At 40.0% G+C, this 26,039-nt stretch overlaps 1 protein-coding gene across 3 annotated transcripts in view; it reads right to left on the bottom strand.

Annotated features, from left to right (window-relative positions):
• Nucleotides 1-26,039, bottom strand: part of MDN1 (midasin AAA ATPase 1) — a 164,572-nt gene that overhangs the window by 42,801 nt on the left and 95,732 nt on the right. For all 3 annotated transcript variants that reach the window (XM_034670821.1, XM_034670822.1, XM_034670823.1), the window contains 22 exons: nucleotides 25,129-25,288; nucleotides 24,188-24,304; nucleotides 22,949-23,157; nucleotides 21,761-21,909; nucleotides 21,187-21,398; nucleotides 20,645-20,865; nucleotides 19,625-19,738; nucleotides 17,326-17,458; nucleotides 15,906-16,021; nucleotides 14,989-15,122; nucleotides 12,299-12,456; nucleotides 11,976-12,096; nucleotides 11,404-11,614; nucleotides 10,810-11,041; nucleotides 10,364-10,490; nucleotides 9,567-9,737; nucleotides 5,465-5,679; nucleotides 4,689-5,073; nucleotides 3,784-3,893; nucleotides 2,429-3,134; nucleotides 650-811; nucleotides 161-434 (listed from right to left, as the gene is read on the bottom strand). In XM_034670821.1, the coding sequence (XP_034526712.1) occupies nucleotides 161-434; nucleotides 650-811; nucleotides 2,429-3,134; nucleotides 3,784-3,893; nucleotides 4,689-5,073; nucleotides 5,465-5,679; nucleotides 9,567-9,737; nucleotides 10,364-10,490; nucleotides 10,810-11,041; nucleotides 11,404-11,614; nucleotides 11,976-12,096; nucleotides 12,299-12,456; nucleotides 14,989-15,122; nucleotides 15,906-16,021; nucleotides 17,326-17,458; nucleotides 19,625-19,738; nucleotides 20,645-20,865; nucleotides 21,187-21,398; nucleotides 21,761-21,909; nucleotides 22,949-23,157; nucleotides 24,188-24,304; nucleotides 25,129-25,288 (4,437 nt within the window). The remainder of the gene's footprint in view (nucleotides 1-160; nucleotides 435-649; nucleotides 812-2,428; nucleotides 3,135-3,783; nucleotides 3,894-4,688; nucleotides 5,074-5,464; nucleotides 5,680-9,566; nucleotides 9,738-10,363; nucleotides 10,491-10,809; nucleotides 11,042-11,403; nucleotides 11,615-11,975; nucleotides 12,097-12,298; nucleotides 12,457-14,988; nucleotides 15,123-15,905; nucleotides 16,022-17,325; nucleotides 17,459-19,624; nucleotides 19,739-20,644; nucleotides 20,866-21,186; nucleotides 21,399-21,760; nucleotides 21,910-22,948; nucleotides 23,158-24,187; nucleotides 24,305-25,128; nucleotides 25,289-26,039) is intronic.

The raw sequence follows: 26,039 nt of genomic DNA on the forward strand, positions 1-26,039 counted from the left end.
TAAATCAAGTTTTTTGAAGTAGCTTGAGTCTTTTAAGCTAAGGAAACTCCCTCAATAAGGAATTTAGCAAAAAACAGGGAGGTAACTATTTCAATTGTTCCAGAAGTAGCAATCACATTTATTCATTTCCCAAGAGTATAACAAAAGGAAACTGTCGTACCCATGAGAGGGTAGAAGTGTGTCACAAGAGATGCCCCGGTTTGATAGCAGGACAGAAACAGGCTCAGGTAATGCTTTGTCTCGTGTGGCGGCACAGTCTGTTGGTACCAGAGGGACCGAGCGAAGCTGAGGCACAGCTGCTGGTGAATCAGCATCACAGCCTGCATTGAGCTCTGGGAGAGGAGGGCAGGGTCTGTGGCTGCTCCCTCTTCTTGCCCACCTGAAGCTCCCTTCTTCTCTTCCAGTGTTGGTTCTACCAGAATATCTGCAAAATCCTGTCAGTAACAGTAGAGCAATTGAACTTCTAAAAATCAAAATCCAGTTTTAATCCAAAAGAAAGGGGGAAAGATGGAGTGTGAACAATCAAGAAAATGAAGTAGTGACTTACATAAAGATATAGGAAAAAGAATGATTACAAAACCATTCAAAGGTAACACAGGTTGTATCAAGGAAAATTATCCCAAAACAAACCCTGTTACCACCACCCAACCTTTTCATGAAGTGGGAACTGCTTTCTGAACTCCCGTTCTTCCTCCTCCTCCTCGCTCAGGGCTGTCCTGGAGTTCCTGCTCCTGCATCTGTAAAGGCTGCTTTCCTGCTCGGCCTTCTCTTGGGCTATGCGTTCCTGTTCATCCCACTCATTGATAATTTCCTGAAAAGTTACACATTTGGAAGGAAACTTCTTTGTCTTTTCTGAGGTGCTTAAACGAACAAAGCAAACCTTGTTATCTCTTAATTTCTCATGATAACAAAAGCACCATGGTTCGAAAACAAGTAAACACCAACATCCGAGAAGCTAAACCCCAGGTAACAGAGAGCAAATAAACTGTTTTCAAACTGTGTATCTGCAGCATCCCACTTCCTCGATTCCCCCTTGCTGTACTGCTACTTTTTCACAGGTGTAAAAACTGCCTCCAGTATAGTTAATGCCACTGGAACTTCCTGTCAGGAGTTACTGATGTTCTGTACTAAGGACAGGCTCTGGGTAGGCAATGTGTGGGTTGTGATTCAGACTGCATTTGGCTAACGACTCAAGCGGCTGGCCCGTGAGTTCAGGAAAGGGAAACGTGGGCTGGGGGGAAGGGAGGTTGCAGGGCACCAATCAGACAAAACTGGGTTATGCCGTATCAGACACTTCTTAAATCCCCAGTAACTACGATTTTAAGTCCTCAAGTTGGCAAAAACTATAAATTAAACAGTACTGATGAGAACTGAGGAAATGAGTATCCACCATTTACAGAAAGATAAACTGTATTAAAAACCTAAGTGGTTAATCTTTGTCCCAGCAATTCTGCTTTCTAGAACTTGTACCCAAAGACCTCGGTATAAGACTATTATTCATGGTGATGGTGGTGGTGATGTTTTTCAAGATAGTGAAGAGACTACAAATATAAACGTCCAATGATACGAAATTAGTTAAGTGTATTAGAGCATATCCATACAAGAGAAAACGAAGCAGTCATTCAATCTGATGCAGGTAAAGAATACCATAATTAATGGAGGAAAATAATCACTAAATGCTGTTACGTTTTCTAAAGCAAAGTATAAAACAGAATGGACTTTAGTAGTGGTTTGTAGAACTCTAGCAACTTAAAGGCCAGTCTCAGAGACCACGGAGGGGACAGAATTGTTCTCAATTAAAGCACATCTTTTATCTATTACATATCAGGAAACTAATCTAAGACTTTTATTTTAAAAAGAGTTTTACTGCTAAAAAACAATTTATAAACCACCGGGACAAATGACTTAAATTTATAATGTCACCGACATACACGTACAGATATATGTATACAAAACACAAACCTAGAAGGGGATGCACCAGTGTGTTAGCAGTTACACAGCTTGAAGTGGTAAGATCTAAAGTTTTGTTTATATTTATTCTTTTAATTGTATAAATTGAGAACAAATTGTTTTCATTGGTAAGAGGAAAACAGATATTCTTAATAAAGTTGTTACTACTACCTGGCAAAAACCGCCATAAATAAAATCAAAAGACAAACAACAAACTAGGGGAAAATATCTGCAGTGTGTATCACAGATAAAGAGCTAATAACATCACTAATTTTTTCCAATCTCTTAAAAGTTGAGGGACAAAGACCCCCAAAACTGACAGCTGAATAGGAGGCAGAAAGGAAGACACTAGATCCCACTGCCCAACCACATGGGTCTTTTTCTACACAGGGTATTGCTAATGTCCTGCAGATGCCCCGCTTGTACTCCCAGCAACCTTCAGCAGGAGGCCGGGCCCGCCCCCCAGAAGTGGGCTTACCTGGCACACATGTCTGAAGAGCTGCAGGGCCCTCTGGTCCAGCTCTCCCTTGCACAGCACATGGGAGCGCAGGTAAAGGAGGGCGTTCATCAGCAGCTGCTCTCGGGTGGGGCAAGGTCTCTGGGCCTTGCCTTCCAGCTCCTTTCCTCCTGAGCGCTTAAGGATCAACCTCCCAAGGCCTCGAAGAACCTCCTCTGACTTCACTGAGCATAAAGCATCTGCATGAGCATAGTAAGTGGGGAAGGCAGGGCCCACCGACGGAAAAGCCAACAGGGATGTGGCCAGGGTACCCAGCCTGTCTGCACAGACCACACTGCCTTGGAATGAAGCGTAGACCTCAGATGCCACCAGCCTCATGCCATGCTGCAACTGCAGGATGGATGCCTGCAGTGGGGCCACAGAGTCCGGATACAGGGCGTACTCCTCGGCCAGCCGCTTCCTGAACTGGTGGTGGGATTGCTGCCAGGAAGCTTCCTCCTTCAGAAGGTTCTGGGCCACCTGGGCAGACCGAGGCCCATCCATGTGGAGGGCCTGCAGGAGCCGTGTGAGCAGATCCTGAACAGCAGGGGCCTTGGCAATGCTGGTGACGTAGTGGTGGATCTCCTGCACCAGTGACTCATAGACAGGCACTTGGGGTCTGAAGGCCTGCTTCTTTGACAGGCTGCAGATTAAGTTCTCCAGATGATCAATTCTTTGGCGAAGTAGTCTAAAGGCAAATTAACACAATATACAAATTCTGTCAGGAGAAAAACAGCAAATCTAGACTGAGCCCTTAGCTAGGAAAACAGAATGAAGGCATATCAGCTGCTGAGGATATGAAGAAAATATTGAGAATTATATTGTAAATGAATAATACAGAGAGATCATTTATCACACACCACACATGGTGTTAAGCAATGTAGGTGCATATTTCATCAAAGTCTAATCACAATTCACCGAAGTAGTTGCTATGGTCCTCCTCTTACAGACACGGCATTAAGTGATCTATTCAAAGTCTAAAGCCCAAGGACAGGAATGGGACTGGAACGCAGACCTACCACACTATACAATATTTACCAAGACAACAAACCCACACAGTGCACATCATCAGATGCAACTTCGGTCATGTTGAGAATACGTGCTGGCTTCAACCCACCTGGCCCCATGGGAATCCTGCCCCTCCCTTCGGAGTATTAATTTTTCCTGACTATAATCATGGCTTTAGGATCTAACTGCTAATGCAGAGACATGTATTATCACCTCTAACACTGCAATTACACTGCAAAGGTCAACCTCAAAATGTCTTTAAAAACAAACAAACAACAACAAAAAAAAAACACACACACAATAGCACAACACGATTACTCTGCTGTTACCTGATGTGAGGATGAGAGTAATGGATAATGACTTCATCTTCCAGGTCTCTTCCAGTCAGTAGCTGGGACGAGAGGTTTCGGGTCTTCCACTCACACTGCAACTGGTGTAACTAACAGAAAGGGAAGAAACTGGCCTGCTATGCCCAGCTATGACCATGTCCAAGAGAACAATGCCCTGGGGAAAGGTAGAGCAACTGGATGGAAGGAACCTGGGCTCTTAAACGAACCAAGAGCAGGGCTTTTTGCTCAATTAACCTGAACCACTCACCTTAGAGCTATTAGGTAAAAGAAACTATCTTATTCACACCACTGAACTTCTGGAACTCTGCTATAGCAGCTTAGTCTTTACCAACTCATATACTAGTTCCACATTTTGAAGAAGGAAAATTATATCACTATCCTTATGTATTCAGTTCCTGAGTTTGGTTGCAAGTGGTACAAGGGATACCACTTAATCGAAATCTACTTGATTCTTGAATTTTAGATAACAAACACCCGAACTTTAAAACCTGAAGAATAACCATACCATATCTAAAGAAATTATCCAAGTCCAAATATTCGAAACTTAAGTTCAGGTAGAGGGAGTATGGATAGGAGAGATACCACTAGTTCTTTGGCAATGCCTCAGGTGTTCGACTGTTGTGACCTCTGTCTACTGCAGCCTACTGGCAAATAGATCAGAAGCTTAGGAAGGGCTCCTCTAAGTATCTAAGCTTACTTAGAGGAACTCTCAAAGAGGAAAATGCAGTCTTTAGAACACACTCCTGGGATGTCACAGGGCAATCCATGCAAAATCATCCCTCTGATGCTCTGAGCATCCAGAAGGCAATAAAAGGAGTAATATACTAAGCAAACCCACCCAGCCAGGGATGGAGCCCGTGGTCCAAACTCTCACCCCTCCATACCTCTTCCTTAGCATACTTGAGCTTGTATTCCCTCTTCACCGCAGGGTCAAACCGTGCCTGCGGAAGCCACGTCTGAATCTGGAGCAAGCCAAGGCTCACCCAGAGGCTCCCACGGCGGGCTGGCTCGGGAAGGTCCCGTTTACTGTCCCCTTCCCCAAAGTGGCGCAGGGAGGTGAGCAAGAGGCACAGCAGCTCTTTGGGCAGGGCCTCCTGCCCGGCCATGTCCCCAAGAGTCTGGCCCACATGCCGGAAGGCCTGGCTGTCCCCAAGCAGCAGCTGATCGCAGTTCTGAATGTACTCCTGCCTCTGGGACTCAGGGAGCAGCTCTGCCAAACCTGCCAGGTGTCGGCACAGCACAAGCCCCTGGAGCTGCAAATCCGTGCGTCTGTAGAAATAAGGAAGCACTTAAGGGTTTGCACTACATCAAACAGCGTTCCTTTCTCACGCTACCATTCTCTCAGAAAATGACACGGCAGACTGCACTGCCAATAGTTAAAGGTGAATTTCTCTTCTCAAGTAATCTTACATGCTTTTCCAAGCACCACTCTCTTTATCACAATAAGCTTAAAATTGAGAGAGGCACTGGCCAGCTCATAATAGCCTGTCATGGGCTAAAAACCTGCTGATCCAGCCAGAAAATATACTTGCCTTTACCCACCAAAACTAGCTTCTACAGGAACAAGTTCTGACTGAGTCTTCTGCTACATGCTCTACAGGAAAGACAGACCTTTACAGTCTATGGGGTGGGGGGCATGGCGGGGGGTTGGGAAGAATACCTGAACTCTGCGACTGAAGGCACAGCCATGTTGGTCCAAAGTACCAGGCTGATGTCCCGGAGCTGCAGGGCTCTCTCAACCCACTCTCCCAGGGTGACATGTGAGGAGGACAGGATGGGGAAGCCGTTCACATCCCAGGGACTTGCTCTGCAGCTGCTGGTCAAGACTTCAAAGCAGCACTTGGAGAATACGGCTCTACTGAGACTGCCAGGGCCCTAATGGATGGAGAGAGGTCATGTATCTTTTAGAAATTATATAAAAGGATTTCAATAAGCAGCACTGAGCACTTCAGAGGGAAGAAAGAGAGTAAGAAAAGGAGGTCCAGGTTGCCAGGACCAGGTAAACCTCAACCAGAGGGCAGACTGGGGTCAGGTGTTAGTAGGCTTTAAAGAAAGACTCCATTCTCAAAGAATGAGGAACAATTGGTGTTTTACTACAGCAAGAAAATCCCTCCCACCTGGGCATCAGGAAGACCATTCTTGTAGTAGAGCAAGGGGCACATTGCAGGAAGGTGAGACTTGGGAAGCAGGGAAAAGAGTGAGAAGATAAATGTTAAGAGTCAGAGACAAAGGGGCGCCTGGGTAGCACAGTTGGTTGAGCGGCTGCCGTTGGCTCAGGTCATGATCCCAGGGTCCTGGGATCGAGCCCCATGTCGGGCTCCCTGCTCATGCTCTCCTGCTCACGCTCTCTCTCTCAAAATCTCTTTAAAAAAAGAGAGAGAGAGAGAGAGAGAGTCAGGGACAAAGTTTGTCAAACCTGTGCTCCTAGACTGTTCATCTGGGACACACTAATAGCTGTTCACAGCGAAGGATTAGGTGGTTAAATACACAAAATGGGAAACGCTGTATACTCTGCAACTCTTGGGGATCCGTAAGATTTATCACTAAAGGCTTTGAGAAATGTGTTACAATAAAGAAATCAATTTTGAGGGGCGTCTGGTTGGGCTTAGTCAGAAGAGTATGTAACTCTTGATCTCAGAGTCATGAGTTGGAGCCCCATGTTGGGTATAGATGTTAATAAAAAATTTTTTTAATTGAAAATACTGATTTTGACAGAGCAAGAGAATAGAAGGGTCCAAACAAAGCCATGAACATCTGTGGGAATAAGGTACGACAAAGATGGCATTTCAAATGAGAGTGGAAAGGATGAATTAGTCAAACATGGTATTGTTACACTGCTTTTGGATATACTGTTTGTATAAAATATTTGTATACCTACCTCACAAAACGAGATATCCAGATGTAACTGATGATTTAAACATAAAACAAAACAAACATATACAAGAAAATATGGGCAAATGGTTTTTAACTCTAGGGATACTGAAGACAGACATTTTTTAAAAGCATGACACTAAAGCCAGAAAACAGAAAGGGGCTAAGAGTATTTGAAAAGAAAACATTATAAAACTTGAGAGACGAGAGAACATTAGAAATATATTTCCAACCATATGGTGCATAAAGGTTTAATATCCACAATATATAAAGAGATCTTCAATAAGAAAATGATGATGAATTCAAATTTTGTTTCTTACAAAATATGTGATAAACATGACTAAAAAATTCAGAGAAGGAAACATGCATATGTGTAAAGATGTTTAATCTCAAAAAAATAATCAGCATAAATCAAATGACATTTTAGAAATTGAATAATTGGCAATAAAAATGTTGGTAACACCTTGTGTGTCAGGGATATGAAGAAACAGGTTTTCATAGATATAATAAGTAAAATTGTGCTCTACTCCTAAGTCTTCCTGTTATCATCCAGGACTTTATGACCTCCCCCTTTACTAGCTCCTAGTATGTTCAAAAAAGTAAACATACCCTGATGTTTATAGCAGCATTATCAACAATAGACAAATTATGGAAACAGCCCAAAGGTCCATCGACTGATAACTGGATAAAATAGATGTGAAGTGTGTGTGTGTGTGTGTGTGTGTGTGTGTGTGTGTGTAAAGGAATATTACTCAGCCATAGAAAAAGGAATGAAATCTTGCCATTTGCAATAACATGGATGGAGCTAGAGGGTATTATCCTAAGTGAAGTAAGTCAGTCAGAGAAAGACAAATACCATATAATTTCACTCATATGTGAAATTGAAGAAACAAAACAAATGAACATGGAGGAGAAAAAAGAGGCAAAAAAGAAATGGACTCAACTATAGAGAACATACTGATGGTTACGGGAGAGAAAGTTGGGGGGAATGGGTTAAACAGGTGATGGGTATTAAGGCAGGCAATTGTGATGAATACCAAGTGTTGTATGTAAGTGATGAATCACTAAATTCTACACCTGAAACTAGTATCACTCTGTATGTTAACTGGAATTTAAAAACTTGGGGGGGGGGGTAAAAAACAAAAACCACCTGCCCAGACATTCGAGAATAGCCATAAATTTCTTTAACTGTGCAGACATTCTGACCAAGGATTAAATTCCAGTTCTTATAACATATCCACAGAAATACTAGGACCAACAGACAAAGATTTATGCAACAGTGGTTGAGGCAGGTATGCTTGTTATAGGAAGGGGGGAAATAAAGGCAAGAAATCTCGACATTTATGAATAAGCAAGTAATTAAATAAATTCCAGCACATTAGAACAATGTAATACTTTAAAAAGAATAAGCGGGAATGACACATTTCCATGACTATTATGTGAACAAAGAAAGCAATCTTATTTTTATTTACCTTATACATTTACTACAAAATATATGTAAACAAGATACAGAGCAAAGAGTGGTTATTTCCACAGAATTCTACTTTCTATGTAAAGCTGATCCTTGAACACAGGGGTTAGGGGTGCCAACCCTCCCATGCAACAAAAAAAATCCATGTATTTAATGGTTAACTATCCAAAACTGAACTATGTACAATACAGTAGAACAAGACACCACAGTCTTCTCATGCCCAAAGTTAGCAAAGCTGGACCCTGGAGTGATATATGCTACTTACTCCTCTACCCAAGAATGCAGAATCTCCTTCCAAGTGGAGTCCAGAGAAAGGCAAAGAAGCAAGAAAGGCAGAGTACCTTCACTCACCTTTACAGGTCACTTGCTCCACCTGACCCCCGCTGCATGGTTCTAACACAGTTTCTGCTTACAGGAAATGCTGGCAAGCAGTGAGCCAGCTGCCACTATCCCTGTGGTATTAACTCCCTGCCTTGGACTTTCAGCACCATGGACAACACCCTCTTCCACTGTACCCTCTGCCACCAAGAATCCTGCTTAGGGCTCATTCTGTCCCCTGGTGTTTTCCTAGACTCCTTACCTCAGGGAGTCATCATTCTGTGATTCTTTACCAACTCTGCCAGTGATAGGCCTTGGCACTTCGGGGAGATACCCCCACCCCCACTAGTCCCTATGTACCTCAGTTCAATACCTCAATGAATCGAGCCTTGCACAGGTAGTGGAGTAAGGAGTGCCAGAACCAGGTGAGAGCCCCATTATTCCAGTCTTCCCTGTATCTTTCTTCTACCCTCCCTTTGCTTCTAGGCATTTGGCAACTTCTACCTTGCTTTCAAGCACAATATAAAATACATATTTACTGAGAAAAATCCATGTATGACCCTGTGCAGTTCAAACCCTGTGTTGTTCAAGGGTCAACTGTATATACACACGCACATATACACACGTACGTATACATTTCTATACTGTTAAAATATCTTATAACTAGAAAAAAGGTATTTTAATTACAGAAGAAAGTGAAGACGTTTTAAAATTATTTTAGAGAGAGAGAGCATGAGCAAGGGGAGGAGCAGAGGGGGAAAGAATCCCCAAGCAGACTCTGCACTGAGTGCGGAGCCTGACGTGGGGCTCAATCTCACAACCCTGAGATCATGATCTGAGCTGAAACCAAGAATCAGATGCCCAAATAACTGAACAATTCAGGCACCCCAAGTGAAGATGTTTAACTTTTTTTTGGTTTAATTCAGAACTTCCCAAATGATTTAAGATAGAATATCTTTTTTCAAGATTTTAACATCCTGTAGAAAATAAAGTATTGCAGTCACTTATTTAGTTACTGCTCTGTCCTAGGTACAAATGTTTATTGCTACATCAAGAAATTTTTCCCACTATCAAACACTTTTAAGATTTTATGCCAACAAACCTTCAATGTGGAGTCCAAAAAGGACTTGGGCAACTCCCTCTGCTGTACACCAGGCAGAGGGCTCCACATTAGCCAGTACTCTGGATTTGTAGTCACAGTACTGCTCCAAAAAGACATAAATGTGGAATTAAATAAGTCAGACCACAAGGAAATAATTTCTTCAGTAGACACCTAGAGATAAATAGATAAGAGAATATTTGAGAAAAGTTCCATAAATCAAGTTACGAGGTCTCCCTCTTGTAAGACTCATCTAAAATTTACATGAGTTTAAAGATATTAATTCTAACTTCTCTGATTTCCTGTCACCCTGGTCATCTTGGTTAAGCCACTTATCATCTTGTTTATAAAACTGAGATCTGCTTTTTATAAGGCACATGAGGAAAAATAAGTGGATCACACGATTATAGTATTGGCAAAACAGGTAAGTGAATAAAACACTATAAAAAAATTAAGGTTGTACTAATGAAGTTATATTAATTGCAGTTTACCACTATTCACATTCAATAGTTATTCTTGAGGGAAAGATTAAAAACACTCTCACACTTTATTTTTGCACAAACAATAAAAATAAGCAAATATTTTAGCCTCATTTAACTGGAAACAAAATAGAATGATTCTGTGGTAAGAACTGAGAAACACCCAGGTAATTACTGCAAAAAACACTCAAAATTCTCCCCTTTGAAAGTTAATTCAAATAAGACTGGAGTTTTGGACATAAATAGAACATTCTGCAACCAGTTTGCCACAGACAGTCTAATAAGACAAGGTCTGTCTCCCTTTTTGGTTTTGGTTTTTACCTTCTGACAGTGCAATAAGAACCAAAGGTCTCGAAGCTCTTGCGGAGCAACTGGTGTGTGCTTAAGACAAAATGTGATGTGATGACTTATCTCTTCATCTATCTGGGGTTGCTGATTTTTGCTGGACCTGTTCCACAAATAAAGAAGAAGAAAGGATGGGTTGTGGGCTATCAGGAAACCGCTAGAAATCTGTTATGTATGGAAAGATAGAACACACAGAACTTACAGTATGTTTATTAAAATACAAACAAGCAACTCTACTGGAAAAACACCTAGTAACTTACAGAGGTGGAGTCAAAACAGGCAAAGAATCAGTGGCAACAGACTTTCCTTGGTTTCAGTAACTAGTCCCCTTTAAGACAAGTCTGTGCTTTGTTTCACATGTAGGATACATAGAATAACCTAACAAGGAAAAAAGCTCCCCTCCCCCCAGGAAAATGGCTTACCTTCTTAGACAAGCCTGTGTCATAAAATCAGCTGTCACTTTGTACTGCCAAAGCATAGCCAGGTACTCCATTGCAGGCCACAACTGAACATTCCTGGTGAGTTGGATTAGGGAGGTAAAGTCTAGCTGGAACAGCGAGGAAGCTTCATTGTGCTTTTTCTCCAGAAAACCAAGAGAAATTCCTTTGGCTTTTAGTTCTAAACAATGGGCATTCACAAGATTCTTCAACTCATCTGGACAAAAAGACACATGCAATATTATAGCATAGTGGTCAATAGAACAGACTCAGATTCCCAGCAACTAGTTATGTGACTTCGAGCTTAACCTGAGCTTAAGTTTTGTACCTGTGAAATGATGTCATTAATACCTGCACAATTCTGATGACAGAATTAAACAATATATGTAAAGTTCATCTCTATGCCTGACACTTCTTTAACGGTAGTTATACTATACCAAAAAAAAAAAAAAAGGAAAAGAGAAAGGAAAAAAAAACAGAAAAAAAGAATATCTAAGGGAAAAACTTAAAAACTTATTGGCTGCAGAGCAGCAGATACTTCTGTAACATGTCAGCAGGCTAAACTCCAGAGTATATTACCTGGGTTGGCATCTTCCAGAATATTAGCTCTGAGGACCAATCCCCAGGCCTGCAAGAGACTTTTCTTTAAAGTCCATTCAGAAGCAACCACTTGGAGCCGATTAATGTCTTCACACCATCCACTTTCCCCGAGGGCAGGCATCCGCTCTCTGATGGCAAGCGCTTTGTTAAGGGCTTTCAGTTGAGAAAAACACTCCACCACCAGCTTGTTCTGAAACAACAAAACCCGGGAGAACCTACTATAGAGGAGAAACGAGGTTCTTTTTAGCAGCCTGTTCATGTCTAAGAAAAAAATATGGAACATTTCCACAATGCTTCTAGAAAACGTAAGGTTTGTTTACTCCTGTTGCTCTCATGAGATTTTATAGCAATAAAGTTAAAACTCTACCCAGACTTAATACTATCCAAGAATAAGCAAAATGTTAACACTTATATCAGTTAACAGTATTCAGTGAACATTTAAAAGTTAAGTGTTACTGGCAAGGATGAGTCTAATTGAATGGCAGTCCCCATGTTCCAGAACTTCAGAAGAGGTCAAGTCTTAGTGTTTATAACATATTTCTAAGTTGTACCTTAAAAGGAAATGGTCGTCCCAGGAACTTTTGCAACTTCTTTATACCAGTGAAGCCACCAGTCGGGCTCCCCAAGCAATTCTGAATATGTTCTGAGACCGTCTGAACCTCTTTGAAATATCTTTAAAGGAGAAAAGAGCAGAGGGAAGTAAGGAAAGGGGGAAATGCTGGATAGTAGAGACATCATTTACATTTTATATTTGATTTACATTCACCCATAGGCAAAGGGAATCAACCAAAGCAAGAAGTTTCAATTCCAAACCCTTTTTTTTTTCCATCGGTACTGTAGATATTGCCCTTATTGCTCTAAATATGAGTCTTACTTGTCTTCGTGGTTCATTAGGAGTTGGGGGATCTGGCGGACCAAATGTTTTAAAACCCAGTGCCAGTGAAGGGCAAGCAGGGCCAGGCCTGGGGCATCCACTTTTACTGTGTCAGCCACCGTCCATAACCGGTCCCGCCACCGCAGAGACTCCAAAATCTAAAAACAAAGTAAACCAGACTACTCACAAACATTTCTCGGTAAAAGACACAAGACACAGATTTCAACTGTTAATCAATACTCGACATACACACATAAAAGGTCTAGCATTCAACTGAAATATTTTTAGGGACATTAAAGCAGTCAGAGAAGGCACAGATTTTTTCCTCCAAGCACTTGAAGTTCAGCGCTACTTTCTTAGAGAAAATGGAATTACTGGGTCACATGGCATATGTACATGTAATTTTATTAGACACTGCCAAATTTTGTTACAAAGCAGCTGCACTATTTTGTATTCCAACCAGCAGCGTAGGCAAATTCCAGTTCTGTTTCCTTACCAATACTTGCTACTGTTAGTGATTTTCATTTTAGCTATTTTGTGGGTGGCACCTCACTGTGGTTTCAAGTTACACTTCTTTGATAACTAATGATGTTGCAATTTTTGAAGTTCTTACTAAGCACTCATGTATCTTCGGAGAAGTATCTACTCAAATTACCTTGCTCATTTAAAAATCTGGGCTGTATTAGTTTATATAATTCATATATAATATCTATAATATCTAATTATAAATTTTATGTAATGCAGCCCATTTTAAACAGTTTCTCCCAGTGTTTTCATTTTCCTAAAGTTGTCAAGAACAGAAGTTTTTGGTCGATAAAATTTATCAAATTTTTTCTTTTGTCAAGAATCCTCTGGGGGTGCCTGGGTGGCTCAGTTGTTAAGCATCTGCCTTCGGCTCAGGGCGTGATCCCGGCGTTCTGGGATCGAGCCCCACGTCAGGCTCGTCCGCTGGAAGCCTGCTTCTTCCTCTCCCACTCCCCCTGCTTGTGTTCCCTCTCTTGCTGGCTGTCTCTGTCTCTGTCAAATAAATAAAAACTCTTAAAAAAAATTTTGTAAAAAAAAAAAAAAGAATCCTCTGAAATCTTTGCCTATCCTCAGGTTATGAAGATTTCCTTCCATGTTTTCTTTTAGACAGTTCATAGTTTTAGCTTTATATTAAGACTTATGATCCATTTTGAGGTAATTTGTCCATATAATGTAAGACAGGGGTAAAGGATCATTTTTAACTTTATTGTACTTGCTCCATCATCATTCTGAATATACTGCTTTTTCCCATTAAATTACCTTTGTACTTTTAGAAGGAAAAAAAAAAATCAATTGACCCTAAGAGGATCTATTTCTGAATTCCTCTTGGTTTTACTGGTCTATGTGTCTATCCTTGTGATAATACCTACCGTCTTCACTAAAGCAGATTTGTATTGCAAATCAGGTGAGTCTCCAACATTGCTCTTTTAAAACGTATTTTTATAGCAAAGTAGTCCCAAGATTTCTTGAGTGATTTCTTTCAGAGACTGCATGAGGTAAAAGCTATTTTCATAATATCAAATTATTTACCTTTTTTCACTATGTTGACATTTGCACTGACAGTACCAAAAAAGAGGGGGGAAGGGTCAGATGGACAAACTGTGATTGGGTATCTGGCAAACACGGATTGAGTCTTTGATAAACTTTTTGGACTCAAGACTCCTCTACGGTGTTAAAATTAAGACCTACTACTCTGTTTATTGAAATTACTAGAAAAACCTGCATTCAAAACTCAAGGAAATCCATACACAATAATGATATCTAAGAAGGCTTAAGTGGATTAAAATATAAATTAAAATTCCAATGTTCTCCAAGAGGTGGATAGACTGTATTACATACATTTGATGGAATATTACTTGGCAATAAAAAGGAATGAACTCTTGATACAGTAAACAATATGGATACGTCTTTTTTTTTTAAAGATTTTTATTTATTTATTTGACAGAGACAGCCAGCAAGAGAGGGAACACAAGCTGGGGGAATGGGAGAGGAAGAAGCAGGCTCCTAGAGGAGAAGCCTGATGTGGGGCTTGATCCCAGAATGCTGGGATCATGCCCTGAGCCAAAGGCAGACGCTTAACGACTGCGCCACCCAGGCGCCCCAACAATATGGATACATCTTAAAATAACTGTTTTGAGTTAAGAAGACAGATAAAAAAGTATACTGCATAATTCCAATTATATAAAATGCTGGAAAAATGCAACTGCCCAAAAGCATATTAATTGGGGTAGGGGCAAGGGAGAGAAACAAAATACAAAAGAACATGAGGAAAGGCTTGAGGGTATTAGATACGTTCACTATTGTGGTAATGGCTTCACATGTGTATACATGTCAAAACATTAAATTCTATACTTCAAATATATGCTATTTATTATGTCAGTTATATACCCACAAAGCTCTAAAATATGTATGTATATATATGTGTGTGTGTTTAAATATCATTTAAATATGTATATACACACATATTTTATATATATATATACACACATATATTTATATATATATACATATATATATATATGTATATATATATAAAACTGTTAAGAACAATTACATTTCTCAAGTAAGACTGGACATATAATAACAATACTGTAGCTTGTCTCACCCCTAAAAATCTTAAACATTTGTCTTGGCACACAAATAAAACATGAGGTACATTTCCTCACCTCAATGACACTGGCATCAGACACCATCCCCTGAGAGGACTGGACCCAGAGCTGGATTAGTGCATCACAAAGTTCAAAAAAAGCAGCAAGATTGACCACAATTTCATGGGGCAGGCTGTGATAGCTCTCTGGATCTTAGAGTTAACATAAATAAGAACATTCCATCATATTTAAGTATTATCTCTGGACATTTCAAAATCAACTGTAATATGGAACTTAACTGAATCTCTAGTACAAAAGTAATTTTGACCTTTCAAAATTGAAAGCAAATTCTTAGCCTACTATTATCATATTAAACTTCGCAGATCAGGTATTCATATCTACAGCAGTTCTTAATGTCTTAATGAAAAATGAAAATTATAAAGCAGTAATGGGTACTTTATACAAGTACTTGTTTAAATACAAAAACAAAATGCGTATATGTTTGAATGAATAGATAGCACAGAGAAGATACAAACGAATGCACTATTAACAGTAACTGCTTCAAAGGCAGTCTTCAATTTTTATGCTTCCATATAGTCCAAATTTTTTCCAACAAGCACGGATATCTTTTCAATTTAAACAAATGAAGGATGAAGAACGAACCTATAACCAAATACTCAGGAGCATGAACTTTTTGAGCCAACAGACCTAGATTTCAAATTCTAGCTCTGTTACTTCCTAGACATGTGACCACGAGCATCTCTGTATGTCCCTCTCATCTTTCACAGCACGGGATCTACACCACATAAGGTTACTATAAAAAGTAAATGAAATCAAGGACATGTACAAAGCAGTTAGTCAATACTACTGAACAAATCAGGCCAGCAAATCAAAAGGAATCAGTAAAATGGCAGCAGCTGCTGAAGGTCTCTTAACTTCAGCGACATTCTGTGATCAGATGCATAACTCGAGAATATAAAAGGTAAACACCTTACCTTTATGGAACTCAAAGGACATTCTCAAAACACTATTTCTTAACTTTTTGCCACCAACAGAAACTAAATTTGCTTCAGTAAAAATCCGTTTTTCCCGGTCAAGATATATGATTGTCCTGAAGGGAGATCAGTAACATAACAAATATTATTGGTTATTGGTGCATACCACTTTGCAATCACACCCTCTACCTGCTGAAATCTTGAGAACCCTTGGAACATCAATCTCCTTCAACCTGCCATTCCCTTCCATCCCCTCCAAGTTCTGGACTAAACAGATGGAGGTGAAAGTGATGATGACTGAGTGGGGGGCGGGGGGAGTGGGGAAGATAGATGGCCAGGAAAAGCTGCATCCAGGTAGACTGCCAGGCTTTGCTGTGATCTGACAAGCTACACTGTGAACTCTTAAAACTGGCCTTCACAAAATTAACCTCTGGTGTTGTAAGTTACCTGGGGAGGCACAAGGGGGAGTTACTAGAAGGGGAGACAAGAGGGCCTTTGAGGTGCTAGTTCATACCATGTGCATGAGTTCACTTTGTGAAAATTCATCGAAACCAAATATACCCATTATTAAGTGTATGTTTCTGTAATGTACATTATACCTCAATTATAAAATTATTTTTTAAAATGTATTACATTACACTGTTTGCCAATTAAAAAACTACTGCTGGTCTTTACACTAAATGTGAGGAAAGACCAGCTTATATAACAATTAGATAAATTTACATGTTAAGTGTGCACGTAAGCATGCAGGTGCTACATGTCTCCTCAACATTTGCAGATGGGAAATGATCTGGACACAAGGCTGAGGAAAGGACCTGTGAGAGAACGAGCAGGTGAAAATGGGAGGAGTTGCCGAGAATCATGAATAGAAAACAAAAGAAACATGGCTATCCTAGGATAAAGGATTAATTGCAAAATAAAATGCAACATTAAGTTAGTGTATCTTTTAAAGCATCCTATTAAATTATTAAGAACTTGCGGGGCGCCTGGGTGGCACAGCGGTTAAGCGTCTGCCTTCGGCTCAGGGCGTGATCCCAGCGTTATGGGATCGAGCCCCACGTCAGGCTCCTCTGCTATGAGCCTGCTTCTTCCTCTCCCACTCCCCCTGCTTGTGTTCCCTCTCTCGCTGGCTGTCTCTATCTCTGTCGAATAAATAAATAAAATCTTTAAAAATAAATAAATAAATTATTAAGAACTTGCAAAATTTACAGGCATTTTGACATCAGAGTTACTTCACTGAGCACAGAGCATGAAAGAGAGGTGGTGATGAAGGCAATCCCATCTAACATCCCACTACTTCTCAGGTTCAGGAGAGCAAACACATGTAAGCTAAGTTTGACAGACTTTAGAAAAGGTATAATCTGTAAAGCTATATTGTACAATGAGGTAAACAGTGCCCAGAATAGCAGGCTTCACCTACTTGTTTGCAACAGACTCTAAAAGGGCAAAGAGCTGCTCAGGCTGGTCCATTTGTGGGTCAAAGTCCATCGAATTTCTAATGATGTCCAAAGCCTGCATATTCCATCGGGGGTCCAAAGGGATCACAAATTCATCTGGTTTAAAAAAAAAAAAAGCAAAAAGTAAAATTTTGAAGTTAAACTCCTTTGCCTAGAAAATTTCAGTGGAAGATTTGCATTGTCTTAATTTGATCACATTCAGTCCTGATGGGGAAGAGATAGAATAGGAAAATGGCTGGATTCAGCCCACAACACTAGAAAAGTAAAATTCAACTGCTTTTACACTATTTCCTTTCTAAATGTGAAATTTCTGCTAGTCCTGAAAATTCATTCCACAGTAGGATATAAGGTAATCCCTCCAGAACATAAGCATTCCAACCAATACACTCACTTGCTCAGGTCCCACTGCTGGTCAGAAAACAATCCATGAGCTTAATTACCCAATCTGCTGTCATTAATTTCAAAAAAACTAACTCACATGGTGGAAAATGAATGAATACGTCTCATTTGCTTTCAATAAGAAAAACCACTCAAAGGGCACCTGGGTGACAGAGTCAGTTAAGCGTTCGACTCTTGGTTTCAGCTCAGGTCCTGATCTCAGGGTCACAGGATCAAGCCCTGTCTCAGGCCCTGCAAGTGCAGAGTCTGCTTGAGATTCTCTCTCCCTCCCCCTGCACTCACACACACAGGTGCACTCTCTCTCTCAAGCAAATAAATCTTCAAAACACAAAAAACAAAACAACTTAAGATTTTGCTTAAAAGCTCTTTCTTAATAATCAGAGAATATAGCATCTGCAACTTCTTTGGCTTCTAGGCACCTCTTCTGTAAAGCATCAGTGATCAGATCTGACCCTTCTCCAGAGGTTGTGAGAACCCAAGGAATGAGGTTAAGACAAAACAATGGTAACATTAACTTGAAGGTGGCTGGGTAGATCAGTGGAGCACTTCAAGTATTTAAAGGTATCTCCCCTACACTAGACTAACAAATGCCTACTGTCAACAGCAAAGTACATGAAGGAGGGAACCCATATTCCGAAGTCCTGTAAGACCACATGATCCAGAGCTATACACCAGAAAAGGCATACCTAGTATGTTCCAACAGTGGGCAAATGATACTGGCTAAAAAGGGAACCTGCTACTCATGCTCTACAACTGTCCCGAAGACCAAAATTCTTTCATACTCGGGAAGCCACGATTTAGTTCAGCCACAACATGACCACCACAGTTTTCCCTATTGTTCGATTTCTTCTCAAACATTTACCTTGTTATCTTTAGTGTACATAAAGTCATTGGTTTAGCACAAAAGCATCATGCATATTTTCTACTAAACCAAACGGCAATGGTATGTTTTGATCAATATTAAATGAAGATGGGGTGGGAAATTAAAAACCTGGTTCTATGAAAATGTCCCTAATTTCCTCATTAATGCTTAAGTTCAATCAACTTTATATTATTCTCTTCAAGTAAGTTTGTTATCTTACTCCTCAATTAAAAATAAATTCTGGGGGCGCCCAGGTGGCTCAGTCACTTAAGTGTTTGCCTTCTGCTCAGGGCATGATCTCAGGGTCCTGAGATCGAGCCCCATGTTGGACTCCCTGCTCCGTGGGGAGTCTGCTTCTCCCTCTCCCTCTGCCCCTCCCCCCACTTACCGTCTCTTTCTCTCAAATAAATAAAATCTTAAAAAAAAAATAAAAATAAAAAAATAAATTTTGAATACCTCATTTGATTAGATAGCTTGAATGGCTGTTTCTTTTATCCTTACATTTTAAAACTTTATATTTAAGGCTTTATAACTTTTATTGAGGTTTTATATTTTCTGAAGTAATTCACACTGTATTGTTTACCCATCAAGTCAAATAGCTCATAGTTTAAAACCCTTTCTTGCTAACAATTCAGAATGCTCTGAGTGGAAGGGGCCCCGGAGAAATGAATTTAATTCCCATATTTTCCAAACACAGGCAGCAAGTATGAATGATGGTTCTCAAATGAACAAGCCAGTTTGTGGCTGAGTTGGGCCCAGAGACCAGTCTTCCAACTCCTGTGCTCTCCCCATTGCTGTGTATCATCATCATCTTCCAAAGACTAAAGGAAAAAGGGACAGTTTCAAACAAAGAAGTGGAATTTGCATCTGGATACTGTGAGTCTTCCAAAATATAGGGTAACATATTACACTGGCAGTTCTGACAGGTCTTTTTCCTTGGACTTGGTGGGACCAGTTTCCTAAACTGTGCTGAGAACTCAAAATTAAATCAGGTGCAGTACCTGTTATATTTGGTTGTAATATTTTGATGACATTACTGACTCCAGCTGAGAGAGAATTTGAGTAAAAATTCCTAAGAGATGCAGCATTGGCTTCCAAATGAATCTGTATTGATTCTGTGGAGGAAGGAGAAGCAAATGTTAGTATTTAAAGTGGGGCTGTCCAAGCAAACGTTTTGCAATGATGGAAACATCCTATAGTTGCACTGTCAGAGTAGCCACTAGTCACGTGTTAGTAAGCACGTGAAACGTGGACAGTGCATCTAAGGACTGGATTTTAGATCTTACTTAATTTTAATTAATTTATATTTACATTCTAGTAGCTACCTGTGGCTGGTAGCTCTCATATAGGACCATGCAGATAATACATAAATTCTCTCTATACAGTTTTTAGGCAGATCACATGCACCACACAATATACACAGTCTCTGGCTAAGTTCTCATGAATAGAAAGCTTCATGTAAACTCAATTACTTTATGCAACAAGTTCTATCAACAAATTCCAAGTCCTATACTTTGCAACCCATGCAATGTTGTTATTGTTGGGTTTTCCTCTTAAAATGAAAAAAAGTACAAAGAAATTAAGCATGACAACTTAGAGCACTGGAACTAAAACAAGTCTCTTATGCACTTTTAGGGGAAATGAAGTTACCAAAAGCAACCTTCCCCAGACAAGAGAAGAGGGTCATACAGGAGTACAGCAACATGCTCAAAAAATAAACAGTAACATAACAGTACATTTTCCTTTTGGATTTGATAGAAAGGCGGAAGATCCTGAAATGCTAAGGATTACATGGGGGCAAAGTTTCTCTTAGAACATATCTAAAGGCAGATATATATGTGCCTCAATTTTTTTTTAACAGCTATACAAACAGTAATGCCAAGTCACAAATTTCTTGCTGTATTTCCCAGATACAATTTTAACAGTGTCCTGTTAAATAACAGGATAATACAGCTACTGAGGCACTAAAATAGTATAAGTGTAAATATATTCACTTATACAAATTAAGTTTTTTGACTCACCCAGCCCCTGCGGTATATTCTTGGCTAAATGATAAAGCCATTTAACTCTGAGCATCCAATCCTGATTCGTTGCTCTTTCTATAAGCAATTTAACAGCCATGGCCAGAACATCTGGTTCATCGATCCAGTAAGTATCCACTTCAACTGAACTGAATTTCAAGCTCTCGGGGTTAGAAGACTGCATGATTTTCTCTAAGTCTGGCAAGGTAAGAGGCTGAATCCTGAAATTCATTAGAAAAATAAGGCAAAGTCAGTACTAGAATAAACTTTCATTTTATATTTCAAAGAACCAGGAAAATAACTTTATAAATATCAGATCCAAGAGTTAATGGGGAAAGATTAGTCCCCTTCAAATGAGGATAATTAAAACATATCGAGTAATAAATAATAGGGAGCAATATTACAATGAACAAGGAAATTATGACAGCTGGGTAATAAATGACCACGGAACATTCTGGTCAAACATGTTGGGTCATGACCACTACCATCAGAAAAAAAAAAGTCAAGATGCCAAAGAGACACAGGCTGAAGGCTCCACTAACCTGGCCCAGCTGCTGGTTTTCATGCTCATCCTGTTGAGGCAATATACTAAGATCTGTCCATCACTTCGGACGATAGACAGGTGAGAATCTTCTGTAGCAAAGAGAGCGGAGGGCAGAGAATCTGGCCACAGGCCCATGGCAAGGATGGAGTTACCCCAGGTTTCATGTGCTCGCAGAGAAGAAACATGTTTCTCCAGTAAAGTCTTCACGAGCTGGCAGGAGATAAAAACACGTGGTGTACAGGCAATATGTAATTACTATCACCAGAAACTAGCAGAGTATTAAGAATTTTCCAGGCCCTTTGTGATCATCACATGACAACTCTTATCACAGCTTCAATTTTCAACATTACAAGCTAATTTCCACTTTGTCTGATGACAGCTGTTTCAAAGAAGTAATATTTACATTTATTCTATTTTCCAGAAAAGTACTTAGATGCCAGACCTCTACTAGAGAGTATCTCAAGTGCTCTACTCTCAGTGCATTAAAGTTAACATCAATAGAAAGAATTTCCTCTGCCTAAACAATGTAGAGTGTTATAACTGAGAAAGCTGTTTGAAACACTTCATAGTACCTGCTGGTTTGCTGGTGAATGCTGGGAGCGGACGTACGCTTCCCAGCATACTTCAGAAAAGGCTCTGTCTAAACTCAGCCCTCGCTGTAGGTACTGCACAATGAGTAAGGCTGTCTGGATTAGAGTTGAAATAGAGGACGTTGGAGAACCTATAAAGAAAAAAAAAATCACCATTTATGAGCAACAGATTCTGCAAAATCTCCAATGAAATTAGATATATTCATCTTCACATCAAACTTTGTTCCACCCAAATTCACCCAGACACTTACCTTAGAAAGCCTTCTATTTAAAAAAAAAGAAAGAAAGAAAGAAAAAAAGGAAAAAAAAGAAAGCCTTCTACGTGGAATCTAGGGTCTCAGTAGCACATAATGGACTTGTGGAAACATTCATATTCCTTCCCTATCCTGCCTCCCTCCCTCTCTCCCTTTCTGGCTGTCAAAAGCTTATTGCAGGAAAGTGACAATTACAAGCATGACAAAGCCTGGTCATATATATCCTTAAGCTAAAGTTGATACACACTCAAGTGGCAAAATGAGCATGGCCTCATAAAGGACCATGTGCTTTAAAAATCCAACAGAACTACATTCAAACCTCACTGCTTGGCTTGAATGAGTTACTCGACTTCTCTGAGCCCTAACTATAAAATGAAAACATGCTTTGAAGAATTAATGGTAAGACTAAAAAAGCAACTGACACTGTACCTAACACATAGCAGTTACTCAATAAATAGCATTTCATTTTTTATCATTACCTTTGTTATTCTTGCCTGTTCCTGTATATTTGGACATTTAGAAGAAGTAACACCTGTTTTAAGCAGCTCAAAGTTCTCTCTTTATTCTACCTTCAAAAGACTCAATGACCACCCTGAAGATAAGATGGACAAACTTTACTAATTTTAGTGCCTGAAGCTGTATTCCTCAAAATAAAGGTGTCCAAATGAATCCATCAGAATTACCTGGGAAGATTCTTTAAAATATTAATATCTGTGCCTCACCCAGACTTGCTGAACCCAATCTCTTAGGAGGAAGAAAGGCATCAGCACATTTACATTTTTAACACATTTTTCTGGTAATTTCTATTTGTATGTACACTAAATTTAAGAACTCCTAGATTAGCAGTCAAATGGAATAACGTAAGAATTTCTAGAAGAATAAAACTCTGCAGAGGCCCAGAAGCCCAGCACCTTACCTACTACAGTGCTTTGGATCTCTGTGTGCAGAGCCAAGAGGCTGTCACACACACTATCCCCCACCAACCCAAGGCTGTGCAGCAGAACTTTCAGATCCAGGTCATCTGGGATGTTCCCATCCCCTTCTCCTGAAATGTAGATTTCAAGTCCACGATTCCTCATAGCTCGGGATATTTCTCCATGAACGGGATCCATCGAGAGAAAAAGTCTAGTAATACAGTAATTCAAAGAAAAAAAATTAAACTCCCAGTTGCAACGAATGAGGTAGTTCAGCAACAACTGGTGAGGGCAGATCCTACGTGGTAAATCTTCAGGGAGTTCATCAGGGGGATACCACTAACTCAAAGTCTGCTGCTTTCATCTCTATTCTATCCTCTAGTGCCAAAATGTATCAATACAGCAAAATCAGTTTCTCTAAACCTACTCTCCTTAGAAACTATTGTTTGTCTAGTGCACCTTTAATGCTATCTGAGAATGTGAAAATTCTTACTTTCAGACATTCCCCGTAGGAGACAGCGCAAATTCATCATTCTAGCTCACCTACAGATATCAGAAAAGGGAGCAGTGTATTCTCCTGAAACAATGACCTTCCTATATTCAACGTCTAGCAACATCTCCACCTAGCCCTCTGACATCTCCAACGCTACACAGCGGATTCCCTGCTGACCTTCTCCATGCCAAACCTGCTCCTTTGCCAGTCTTCCCTTTCTCAATAAAGGACTCCCACATTTACCCAATTACCAAGCCAAAAACTTAGGTAAAATCCTTGCTTCTTTTTTTCAACCCACACATCCATCAGCAAGTCCCACGCATATGGCCACACTAGTCTAACCTATCCTGTATCTACCTGAACTACTGCAGAAGACTTGTGCTCGGTCTCCCTCCTTCTACCCGTCAGCACCAACCCACTACAGGGACCTCACCTCTCGTTTATTTTTTTATTACTTCATGTTTTTAAAGTAAGCTCTGTGCCCAGTGTGGAACTTGAACTGACAACCCTGAGATCAAGAGTCACATGCTCTTGAGCCAGCCAGGAGCCCCCCCTTGTTTACTGATGTGCTCCCAGAGTCTGGCAAATAGCAAAGCCTCCATAGATATGTATTAACTGAATCAATAAATAGGTGAACATACTTATGACTGGATGCATAAATATAACACGTAAGAAGGTCCTATCGAATGTCCACCTCCCCCATTGAGACAGTCAGATTCTTAGGCAGAAACTTAAGAGGCATGAATACCTGAAATTGGGATCTGGTGTTATGGTGGGAGTGGATCCATCTACCATTCCTCTCTCACTAAGAGTGAGAACACCTCCAGGTTCAAGCAAAGCATTCAAACGATCCAGCACTGATGGGCTACACAGAGAGAATTCAAATACAGTGGTGACAGACTGACATGCTGCATAGTTTCTACTTTTCCTGGCACAGGCCTCCCACTGCTCCTGACCCATGAGTCCTCCTTCAGCATAGAACACTCCCCCATACAGAATTGTGCTCTCTCTCCCTATCCATTCCCCCTTTCACTCCCCAAGGCATGTTGCCCAGAGATTCATACAAAGTAAAAGCACAAAATATTTGTTCAGTAAGTAAATAAAATTAAGGAAAATTGTTCCATGATTTATAGCTCTTTCTTTTCTCTTTCCCCTTCTATCTCCCCTACTTCCCAACATTATCAAATCAATCTGAAGGCAATTCAAACATTCTGAAAAACAATCCAGGTAGAGAAACCCATTATCTGACCTAGAGTACTTTCTATTATGCTGTGTGCTATGGCAGTTTTATGATGCCTTTTTCCTTACTTTAGAATCAAAGCAATACACAACTGATGCACACTTACTAAATGTCTGTCCCATAAAAGATGCTCCATTTCAAAAATTTGCCCTCAAGAATGCCCCTAACAGAGAGTATTTTTGATGTTAAATAAAAAGGTCTACCTCAAAAATGGTTGGAAAAGTAATCCAATTCTGTTAGCCTTCAGTTTAGTTCAGAACAGTCATACAGAACTAAAATCTTGCAGCTAATGACCAACTCCCTTTGTCACAAGAATCGGTCTACAGAATATGGTTGAGGATATGTTTCTAGTTAACAATGGGTTCAAAATACTACAGCTTCCAACTGGGTTTCTACTTTGACAAGCGTATCCCAAATTTCAATCTTGTGACTAAGCAGAAGGTCCTTACTTGCAGAAGTTAACATTGTCCATCAAAAGCCAATCTCCAGACTTCAGAGCCTGAACCAACATGCTGTCAACCCATTCAAATGTTCCATGGCTGCGACCACTGGTGGACTGCAGAAGCTTCACCCCAAAATTTCGGAACTCTTCCACAAGTTTGGCAAACTCTGAAACGTCACAGCCACAGCACTTAGTTTCAAATCAGGGCAATAAAAAAACCAACAAAAGAAAAACAAAATCCCCTAAGAGTTTATTAAAAGAAAATCAGAAACTTATGGCCCAAGTTTGGTTTTTGTTTTTGTTTAAACAAAACAGGTTTAAAAAAATTAGGTCTGGTAGCAGAAAATACTTTTTAATGATTTTCTGAATTAATGGCTAGGTAGAGGTGACTCAAAGGTGACAGAAAAGGTAAATAATCTTTGTTACAATTTCTCAAATGAGACAAGGAGAATAATCCCTCCCACCTATTACTGTATTTTTGTGAAATGAAAGGGCACTAAAAGTTGGCACAATGAAAATCAATGTCATTAAACCAGGCTTTCTTTATAATGACCATATCATAGGGTTACAGTAACAACTGCTATTTATTTGCCAAGTGATGTATAGTGTATATAGCCCATCCCTAGAAATTTTTAAATTGCTTTTTAATTGGAAATTGCCTTATGACCCTTGTTCATATCACAAAGTATAATGCATTGGACCCTATGAGGAATAAGGTTTTGACATTACCTCCACTGTTAACAACTAAAAAACTATACAAAATATATCACAACAGGGCTGTGATACCTGAGGAAAGAAAGACCTATAATAGCCCTTGATTTCTGCATGGAAGCAATTTCTGGATTGAAAAAGCAAGGAGAGGAAACTCAAACATACCACTGAGGTCTCACTGATTTGAGCAGACAGACTAGAAGTCAG

Source organism: Ailuropoda melanoleuca, chromosome 10 (assembly GCF_002007445.2).
Source record: "Ailuropoda melanoleuca isolate Jingjing chromosome 10, ASM200744v2, whole genome shotgun sequence".
Classification (NCBI taxonomy): Eukaryota; Metazoa; Chordata; class Mammalia; order Carnivora; family Ursidae; genus Ailuropoda; species Ailuropoda melanoleuca.